Source organism: Centropristis striata, chromosome 23, assembly GCF_030273125.1.
Source record: "Centropristis striata isolate RG_2023a ecotype Rhode Island chromosome 23, C.striata_1.0, whole genome shotgun sequence".
NCBI classification, from domain to species: Eukaryota; Metazoa; Chordata; class Actinopteri; order Perciformes; family Serranidae; genus Centropristis; species Centropristis striata.
The window spans coordinates 5,763,999-5,775,196 of NC_081539.1; the positions used below are offsets into that span (position 1 = coordinate 5,763,999).

The following is an 11,198-nucleotide window of genomic DNA, read 5'->3' on the forward strand; positions in this document are numbered from 1 at the left end:
CAATCACTTGTTACAATAAAGCAACGCGGGTTTTGAATGGGTTTTTCCTGCGCATGCGCAAACCGGTGGAGCGAATCAGCGGTGACTAGCTAGTTTCTGTGGTCCGTTCAGTCGGTTCAGATCTGAGCTTTTAGCTGCCTGTTGTACTTAGTTATTGTTTAACCGTGAGTCGTTTCTACCGAGCGGGATTAACGTGACCGAAGGAGTGAAAGAATATGCCCAAAAATAAAGGTAAGAGCCGGGCGGAGACGTTAACGTGTTGTTAATTGTGTGTCGAGCCCGCCGCGGAGACACACGCAGTGAAAACGTGACACCGACCAGCTAACCAGCTAGTTAGCATCCAGAATTAGATTGATAAATACATAGATTTAGACTTTATCTGCCTCTGGAGGGGAAATCACAAAAATAAGATTCTTTTTACTGGTACATGTGATAAAAGTACTAACTAAAGAAGAATTCCGCTGGGATAAAGATGACGTTTGTTTAATCCAGATAAAGTTGTTCAACACTTTGTGCCTGCTAGCCGGCTAGCATTGAGCTAACTGCTAACACGGCAGTTTAATGCCGTTGCTACTAGCTGACACAGCTAACTAGCATGTTAAACCCCACCCCGGTGTGGCCCGTGACATATGCGACTTTATTTCACTGGAAGTAATCACTCCACTCCCCTTACACCCAGGTGAACTTGTACCTAGTTATAAAACTCATTTGAAGAGCTTATTTGAGTCTCTAAAATGTCACATCAGCGAACTAGCGTTAGCAAGCTAGCCGTTAGCTTCAGATCTTGTCATTCCTCATCTTCCCAGGTATATACAGTCATGGGAACAATCATTAGACCTCCCTTGTTTTCTTCAGGTCAGTGGCGGTTCTAGACCAATTTTACTGTGGGGGCCAATGAGGGGCCAGTGTTTAATCAGAGGGGCACATTAGCACATGAAAGAATGGCAAAGATGATATTTAAGCATTCAAAATCTTTGAATGTCTTGAAAAAGACACAAAAGGACCAAAAAAGACACACAATGACAAAAAAAAGACACAAAATAACTAAAAATGACACAACAACAGACACAAAATTACCAAAAAAAAGACACAAATGTCCAAAAAAGACACAAAATGACTTACAAAGACATGTAAATACATGAAAAGGATACAAAAATGGACAAAATAGCCCCATAAGACTCCATAGAGTTAAACTATTATACAATGTACACATTCTGGGTTTCTTTTGTGTACAATGAGATATTGTTTGAACAAAAAAAAAGGTTAGAATTGTTCCATTGTTCATTGTTATAAATTGATCATTTTATTATTAATTTGACACAGGGGCCACAGCAGGGGCCAAAGGCTTCTTTACAGGGGCAGTGGCCCCTGTGTAGAACCACCACTGCTTCAGGTTATTGTCTTGACAAAAAATTGACTTTTCCATTATATTCTAATGTATTGAGATGCACATGTACACTAAGATAAAAAAAAACGACTTTCGATACCTAAAGTTGAAAAAAAATCTGATTATACCATGTATTCTAAGTATTAGATGACCTTTTACCGTAATTCTTTTTAATTAAATCTGATGTCTTCTGATCTCTTTCCCTCTTTAATAAAATACAAATACCATAATATAATATAACATGAAATCGTAGGGATGCTTCTAAATAGCATTTACAGGGAACATCTGTGTACTTTAGACACTTAAAGTTCCTGATAATATTTATTGTTACACACTTGATAACTTTTACTGCAGCAGTTTAATTTAACTGTGATGAATTTATTACTTAAGTACTTCCTCGATTACTGGATGTCAACCCTATACAGTCATGGAAAAAAATGATAAGACCTTTGTTTTCATCAATTTATTGTTAATTTCAATGCTTGGTAAAACTAAAGGTACAATTGTTTGGACAAATATAATGATAACAACAAAAATAGCTCATGTGAGTTTAATTTAAGAGCTGATATCTAGAAAATTTTCATAGGTTTCTTGATAATAACCAAAGTCATGCTCAAAAGTCCATTTCCAGTAGTTAAAGTCAAACAGCCCCAACCAAGTATTGAGTCATATAGATGGACATACTTTTCACAGGCCAACATTCCCATATTTAACATACTTTTTAGACTTTTTTTGAGGCACTGAATTTTAGGTCTTCATTAAATGTTAGCCATAATCATTATAATTCGAGGAAATGAATTAAATAAATAAAAACATGAAATGTTTCATTCTGTGTGTAATGGATCTATATAATGTGTTGTTTTTTTTCCACTTTTTGAATTGAAATACTGACATAAATACAATTTTCCATGATATTCTTATTTATTTAGTTGCACCTGTAGAAGGTCACATTAAAAAGGCAAAATACCTCAAATGTGTACTTCAGTACATTACTTGAGAAAATGTTCTTAATTACGTTCCACTGCATACACTGGTATTTAATAAAATGTTATGTTAATAGCTATTTAAAGGCCATTTATCTATCAAGTATGTACGTCCACTTGAAGTTAACAGAGCAAGAAATGGACTTGAACTGCGAGTTAACAGGTTGACACTTTTGGCCAACTCCGATTCAATTTGCTATCTTTGTGTCTGTGTTTCTAGGTAAGGGAGGAAAGAATCGGCGACGTGGAAAGAACGAGAATGAGTCTGAGAAGAGAGAGCTGGTGTTCAAGGAGGATGGACAGGGTGAGTACTGGTTCTGCTCTAGTTTTTCACCTAGAGAGACTGTATCCCAAATCAGACACATCTGCAATGCCGCACTTTCCGGTGTTTTCACTGTCATTTTGAATAAGATCGCCACCACCAGTTTTGGTATAATTGATATAAACATATTTAACAATCTACATGTGAAATTTCATTACTGTACATGGATATTTACATGTCTTATTTCAATACGAAATCAAATCTGATGAGAGAAAGCAGTAAGAACGATCTGACGATCTTAAAAGTACATCTGTGTTTTTACTGTATTTTATTTTGAAGGACAGAAGTATGGTCCGGGCGTGTTGATTATGATGGTTGATAATTGTGTTATTTATTTGGCTTACCCAGAAACATCCAATTTCCCCCGAAAAACTCAGCAGCCCATTGTTTTACAACGAGGAGATCCAAGTGTTTGATTTAGGATACAGTTAGCGCACGGCTAATTCACCGGCGTTGGTGTCCTCTTGACGACTCTGGTAAACCCGAGGCTAACGTACACAGTTAAAACAATTTACGGTTCGAAAGGTAAGAAGTTAGACTTTCGTGTCACACCATTTAATTAATTGGAAGCATAACATGATCATTTATATTAGTATTTAATGTGAAATTTTGATAGAATCTTAGCCGAACGGTGTCAAATTTGGGATAGAGTTACGCTAATCGGAAAGATACATCGAACACATTTAACCAAAGATAATGTTTCTGTCATTTGACTGGAGGGGGTGTGTTTACTGATACTCCTTTTAATCCCACTCCAGGCACGGAATACATCTGTTTGCTTTTGGTCAGAATAAGTTGACATAAATCAATACAGTAACTGAAATTGGTAGTTGGTAGGTAAGTCGACTCTGGCAAATAATTTACAAGACAGCGAATTTAGGTGTTATTCATTCAAGGATAAACAATGAATTTGTTAAAAGTTTGTGGCTTTTTTTATTAATGTGAATAATGGTTTGTTTCATTCGTTCATCAAGCAAAAAGGCCAGACATTGTCTTATCAGTGGCTTCAACAATTCTATAATGATCAAACTTGGCATTGCTGTGTTTTCTTTTAAGATGTAATTTCAACAGCAGTGTGAAGCGTTAAAAACTAATCAGAAGGTTGGAGGAAGATTTCCCGATTTATAAGAGCCTCAGAAAGATCCAATAAATAATTAAACCTGTCTTGTATATTCAGTTGCCTACCTCAAAGAATGCTGATTCAAAAACATTAATGTCCTGTCAAATTTTACTCACTGAGGCTCATTTTTCACTGCAGTATCAAAGTCCTGAACAGCCATTGAAAACTGTTTGGAAAAGGGCAGACACTTTAAAAAAATACCTGGCAGGTGATTGAATGAACCATGACAAGCCGTCCTTGCTGAAACCATTTGGAGACGAGTGAAAGACGTCAGAGCTGTTTTTTGCTCTTCTTTTGATGAAGAAATACTCTCTGGTTATGATACAACTGATGCTGTTGCAGCATCTAAACCAACCTCTGTTTAGAACAAACAGTCTGCCCTTCCTATCGTCTCTCATTGGTCAAAACCACCAGTTGTTTATTCAAGCCTGTTACCTGCAGCCTGATCGTGGGAAACCAGCAAGTGTTACCAATATCAGAATACTGACTATACTTTTTCACAACTTCTATTTCCAACCTGTCTTGTCCTCTCCTCTCTGCTCTGTGGTAACTGCATTTCAGACCAAATTTTGCTGAAATTTTCTCACGTGACTGTTGGTCTCAGCCCAGTCATTTGTGGCTTCCAAGTTGTACAGAGAAGCACAGAATTTGATGTTTTTTACAGGATCTGGTTAGTGCAAAATGTTTATTTTTGGCCTAATTTTAAATGAGGCAAGTAGAATAAAGTAATTATAACAAATTCTTACAGTTTTAAAGCTTCCATTCAGGTATTTTTCCTGACTAAAGCATTGGTCACACATGATTTGATCATAAAACCATTGGCCATTTCTTCTAAATTAGATTATTACTTCTGTTTTTTTATTTATTGTGTCTCATAATTCTTAATATTTTCGCACTGGAGACTCTGTAACGAAAGCAATTTCCCCCTGGGGTTTATTTAAGTAATTCTGATTCTGATCTTACAGTTTTGGACTGATAAATTGTGAATTTTTTAGAAATTGTTGAATGAAACCTACTTTTCAAACACATTGGTGTGTTGTGAGGGCAGAAGGATTTAAACTCTGGCCTCAGTTATTAGATAGAACAGGTACTTTTGTCGTGCTGCAGACGTTGTTAGTGAGAGCTTCAGTAGATGGTATCAGCCTGCAGCCAGAAGTGTTTAGAGCTTCGACTGCAGTGCTCAGCGCTGCCAAAATCCCTGTTGGCGTGGAAGTGAGCCCAGTGTGTGGAGGAGGCTCTGCTGGTGTAAGGAACGCCTTCAGGTAGTGAAGGCAAAGCTTACTTCATGCACACGCACTCTGTTTTTAGAGCAGAGGTTATAAATGTGATAACCACAGAACCTCCTTAGAATTCCTTAGAATATTTATTTGTTTATATTTCACATTTTCTGCTAATGTTAAAATCATCCCAATTTGTTGACATTACATTTTGCCATATTACAATGAAAGATAAACATTTCCTACATTATTAAGAAAACAAGGGTTGTGATTCATTTGGTCAATACAATTAGACTTTTTCAGTAAGCGGTCATAAAAATGACATGTCAATAAAAATGTTTTTTAAAAAGTGTCTAAGATCAGGATTAAGCTGTTTCCACTTGTTTCTAACAAAAAGTCCTCTGTTTCTATCCCTCTGCTAATTTTTTTATGTGAATTTTGGAATTTCCAGATCAACAGCCCATAAATATAGTTATTAGAGGCCAGTTTTAATGCTCATTAACACTTATTACATATGTCAACTTTGAACAACTGCTGGTTTTACTGAAACTTAATATATGTTCTAAATATTTAGTAATTTAATTAACATTAACAGGTATAATGTGTTTGTTTTTCTCAAATTGGGCAGAACATAAAAGAAAGGAAACACTGTTAATTGTATATTTCAATTAATATACAGTCATGGAAACAAATATTAGACCCTTGTTTTCTCTAATTTCTTGTTAATTTTAATGCCTGGTACAATTAAAGGTACATTTGTTTGGACATATAGTTTTTTCCATGACTGTATTTCTTGATTTTTCCTTTTTTATATATATATGACTTCTGACAGGTGGATATTATATTTGGTGACATTATGTACAGACAAGAAAAATACAACAAAACAATGTGATAATAAAATAATAATTTAAAACTAAATACATAGATAAAAAGACCAGATAAATAATAGTTGGCTGTCAGACATTTACTTGTAAAAAATAAAAACTTTGAGGGACCAGAGCGCTGTAATAAAGGGAACATGGCCAACTCTGAACTCCCTTTTTTGTGGACCAGCAGGTAATGAGATTTTCTCTTTAATATGGTTATGAAAGGGATTCCATACTTCAGTCTCTTTGTTGAGCCCCTTAGTGGGTATTTTATTTCCTCTGATTTAAGTTCAGTACCTCTTTGATCCAGTGAGTTAACTCAAATTAAATCTGGCCACAGCAGCATGTCGAGGCGTGGACGGCTGCGTCAGAGCTCGGTGTAAATCTCTTTCAATTTTCGGTGATTTTGCACCGTTTCTTATCTTTGATTAACCCTCCTCTTCTCTCTCGTGTGTTTCAGAATACGCTCAGGTGATTAAAATGCTGGGGAACGGACGTCTGGAGGCCATGTGCTTCGATGGAACCAAGCGGCTTTGCCACATCAGAGGAAAACTCCGGAAAAAGGTAGGAATGTCCTGACCGTCCTCCCGGCACACACAGGAAACCTCCTGACGTGATGCTGAATCTGCGTTTTCTCAATGGTCAATGAGCCGCCGTTGATGTGGCAGCGTGGACTCAATTGACCGCGCACATGTTAGTGTGAGGGTCACAAAGTGCAGTGTGTTGCTGTGTGACCCGGGGTAATCTCTGCTGTGTTTTGTTCCCCTCTAGGTTTGGATTAACACGTCAGACATCATCCTGGTCGGACTGAGAGATTACCAGGTGGGTTTTCTCTACACATGAAACAGATCAGAATATTAGCGCTGTGAGGACGTGACTCCTACGTCTTTAAGATAAATAAGCAGCAACATTTCTATGAAATCTAACTTTTTTAGGCCTTGTATACTGACAGATATTATATTTGAAGGAAAAAGTAACATGGCCATTTAATAAATAGTTTTAGCAACTACAAAGATCCCATAGTTATTGCATTTTTCTTCTGTCAAGATGGGAATTATCTACAGGATCATCTCAATACATTAATATAACATTAATTAATAACATTAATACATTGAACATAGTTCAAGTCAAGCAGCCCCAACCAAGTATTGAGATATATAGATGGACATACTGTTCAGAGGCCAACATTTACATATTAAACATACTTTTTAAAATTGGTCTTTTGTAATATTCAATTTTTTTTGAGACACTGAATTTTAGGTCTTCATTAAATGTAAGCCATAATCATTATAATTAGAAGAAATTATAAACATTAAGACATGGAATGTTTCATTCTGTGTGTAATGGATCTATATAATGTGATATTTACAGTTTTTGAATTGAATTACTGACATAAATACTTTTCTATCATATTCTTATGTATTGAGATGCACCTGTATTTATTTTTAATTAGTTCATCTCTAAAATTAAACAATTTGTCTGGTGCTAACCTGGAGAACATTATTCATGCTTTTCTGTCTCCCATCCATTTCAGACTGATTCTAGATTATAATTAAAGTGTGTATTATTCCCTGTTCATGTATGAAACTGATTGATTCCAAGTTTTATTTCTTGACCACTTGGCTCTAATGAATAGGCTGTTTTTCTTCTTTTTTTCCCACCTGAACTGTGGAATAAACTTCTGTTAATAATCCATCGTGTTATTGTATACTCCAGCTCATTTAGTTAATACAATATTATGTATTTCCTCCAATGATATATCCTTTTTATCCCTCAGCCATTAACAAGTGTTTATAGATCACTACAGTCAGGATTATTATTATGTCTTTGCCTGTAATTTTATGCCTTTTGACCCCAATCTTTTATCATCTGTAAAGTTTTCTTTACTTGACTCAACTTGTAACAGTTTTGTGTTATGTGGTCTCATATATTTGTCACCAAAACAATGAAGCATTTAAATCTGAACTCTGCAACGCCTCTTCTTGTGTCTCAGGACAACAAAGCTGACGTCATCCTCAAGTACAACGCAGACGAGGCTCGCAGTTTGAAAGCGTACGGAGAGCTGCCGGAGCACGGTGAGTCAAACAAACAAACCAAACTGAACACTGTCACTGCAGTGAAACAAACCCAGGAATGTATTTATAGTTCAGCTGTAAACTAAAGGTTGCTCATCAGACTGCTGCTGCATTGTTATTCCTAATTTGCCCGTTTAGGAATGGTATGATTGGTGAATTATGTATTCAGTTTCTGGCCTTTTTAATGATGAATCAACATGCGATTTATAATATTTTAACACTTCCTTCTCGCAGCCAAAATCAACGAGACAGACACCTTCGGGCCCGGAGACGATGATGAGATCCAGTTTGATGACATTGGCGACGATGACGAGGACATTGATGATGTGAGCTTCTTTTCATTTCATAATTAACTTTTCCATACTGCTGCCAGTTTGATGTGAAGGACACAAGCGGTCAAAATAAACAAATAAATTATGAGATAAATGCATGAATATGCCACTAAAGGTACCAAAAATAATATTTAAGAATTTATAAAATATGACAAATCTATATTAATGTTTTAATTTGCCTTTTTTACCGTTGTATTAATTCTCATTATTTATTTACTTCCATCTATTAAATTTTCCTGATTTTTTTTATTTATTTTTTTTATTATTTGTTTCAATTTGAGTTAGTCAGATAGCCAGAGTCTTAAAGGCAGTAAGTATAAAAAATAAATACATATTAAAATAAGAATAGAAATGTTTTAAATAAATGTAAACGTAATAAAAAATAAATGCAAAAACTAACAATAACAGTTTTTAAAATGATTACAAATTAAGGAATATAAATAAATAAATAAATAAAGAGGAGATTAAATAGGGGAATTGACGTACAGTTTAATACATAATAATAATAAATAAACAAACTAATACAAAAAAGAATTTCTGTCACATTTTATGAATCAATGACTATGTTATCAAAAGTTTGTATGGTACAGTTTGTGGCATATATATTTGTTATTTTGGTAGTTTATGTCCTTAAAAGTTATAAAACATTGAATAAATAGCTACATATATGATAAAATAATTAAAATGACCAATAAAATAAAAGTTTGGAGGATGCCATCGTATGCAGGAAATTGACAGAAATTTTAATAATGTTCTGATAATATTCCATAAAACACAAAATAGCCTTAAGAGTTGAAATAATCCTGTTGTCTTTCTCTCTTTCCAGATCTAAGGACCTGCTACTGGAGGGGGAAGGTGGGATTTTACTAGAGATGCTCCGATTGGAATATTTTGAGCCAATACACCGCACCAATAATGATTATTTTTATTAAGATCAGCCTATGCCAATCCAATACAGTTTAATACTACACAGTATGTTTCAATTTATTCCAGTTTGTTAACCATCAGTAGATGTCTTTGTTGTTTTTTGAGAACTTTAAGTGCATTTCGTGTAAAGAGGGGTAAAGAAACAGCACCAGTACTTTGAGTTTATTGTTGACATGAATGAATGAATATTATCACTTGTAGCAACGAGGGGGCGAAGCAGCAGGCTGCCCGGAGACTGAATGAGGACACTTTGTCTGCCTTCATGCAGTTGGATTGGAGAATCAAGAGTAGGCTGATCACCAGCATCATATTTAGGGTGAATATCTGGAGTATTTCTTGATTTTCACCTTCTTTTTTTTCTTTTTTGCTTTAACAAAAATGGCGAATTTACCATCTCATTCACGGAGGTTTCTTTTTTTTTTTTTTCTTCTCCCCCCTGTATTATCCATGAAACATAATATTTAGAGGAGGCTCATGCCGATACCACGACTGCAGAAACATCTCACACCAAATGCGCCATCTTTTAAAAAAAAATGTATTTATATGGATTTCACACTCTGTGGAATTTAGCAGCAAGTACCGAATCTCTGGATTCGTCAATAAAAAAGATAAACCATTTTGTGTTTTCCTCTGGCAGTCTGTATCATTGTAGCCCGTGAGACCGTTCATACCGTTTTAGACAGTTTGAAAGCTGTTTATTAATGAAAGAAAGATAAAACACTTGAGTATGACTCATCTTTTTTTTGTTCTATTCCACTGACATCGTATTACAATGAACTATTTGCTCGTGTTTTGGATTGAACCATGGCCCGAATGAAGGCGATCCCTCTCCCCCTGGAATCAAAAAGAAGAATCAAAATGTATTTTTCTATGGTTTCCCTTATTTGTGTTTTTCTGTGCGTTTGTGTTTCCATGTTCTGTTTTGAACTCTTCGCTGCTCGCTCTGTGGCTTCAACACACTGTCACGGTCTCTCTAGACCAGCGGTTCCCAAACCCCGATCCACCACCGACACACACCGGTAAAACCTCAGACCAGAGCAGTCACTCTCACACCTTCTCTGAACCTCTAGAAAGTAAAAAAATAAAAGACCACAGATACAGAGTAGTTTATATTTCCCTCTTCTCCCCCTCTGGAAACTGCCCCATGTTCCCTGAGGGGGGCCCAGCACCTCAGTTTGGGAACCACTGCTCTAGACCACATGGGGCCTGTCGCTGTTGTTGCTGTAACTCTGAATTAATAAAAAAAATGTACTATGATGTTTGAAGGCTGGGTTTCCAATAAAGATCTTAACTCCACTGACCTGGCATAGTGGTTTTTGGTGCTGCACGCAGTTCCTGTGCTGGTCTGAAGGTGGCGACATTGAACTAAAGTAGACCAGGTCTCTGATAAAGTGGCCTCACGCCCTGCAGGGCTTCTGGGTGGTTGACAGGGCACAATATTTCTTATATCTTCTCCCTATACACTTCCACTCTGTTTGAGTGTTCACATGGAGGGTCTGCCATATTAACTGCTGTCACAAACTAGAGGCTGAGGGATTCCAGCAGAATTTGAGTCAATTTTATCAACAAATGCATGCACAAAATTACAAAATATGGGTGTATTATAGTATATGAGATATTTTTTTTATTGAAAGCAATTTTACAGTCAATGACAGCAGTGTCATGAAAAGGACGACTTCCATTCTTTCATTTTTCTTTTTATCCCTTCCCAACCGAAAAAAATAAAAATTCTCAATTTAAATCCAAAATTGGCTTGTGAACAGTTCAGAATACATACAACAAATATAATACCCATAATAATACATTTAAACTAGAAAATTTCCTCTGGGGAAATTCTGAAAGGGCCACGGGGGCTACTGCCGGTGTGTGTACACTGAGATTCTTCAGAGATTTCAAACTATGCCCTTTAGTTTGTGTGTGTGTGTGTTTTTGAAGCATGTGTGAGGAGTGTGCGCGTTTATGCGTGCGT

General features: G+C 36.0%; 1 protein-coding gene across 1 annotated transcript; it reads left to right on the forward strand.

Moving 5' to 3' along the window:
• Nucleotides 1–51: 51 nt before the first annotated feature.
• Nucleotides 52–10,525, forward strand: eif1axb (eukaryotic translation initiation factor 1A X-linked b). The gene is made up of 7 exons (XM_059327185.1): nucleotides 52–231; nucleotides 2,591–2,674; nucleotides 6,356–6,459; nucleotides 6,667–6,717; nucleotides 7,889–7,970; nucleotides 8,205–8,296; nucleotides 9,129–10,525. The coding sequence occupies exons 1-7, from the start codon at nucleotides 216–218 to the stop codon at nucleotides 9,132–9,134; spliced, it is 435 nt and encodes a 144-aa protein (XP_059183168.1). The 5' UTR covers nucleotides 52–215; the 3' UTR covers nucleotides 9,135–10,525.
• The last annotated feature ends 673 nt before the right edge of the window (nucleotides 10,526–11,198 follow it).

Coding starts and splice junctions, on each gene's coding strand:
- eif1axb (XM_059327185.1), top strand. Junction 6,460..6,666: donor GAGGAAAACTCCGGAAAAAG/GTAGGAATGTCC, acceptor GTTCCCCTCTAG/GTTTGGATTAACACGTCAGA. Junction 7,971..8,204: donor CGGAGAGCTGCCGGAGCACG/GTGAGTCAAACA, acceptor TCCTTCTCGCAG/CCAAAATCAACGAGACAGAC.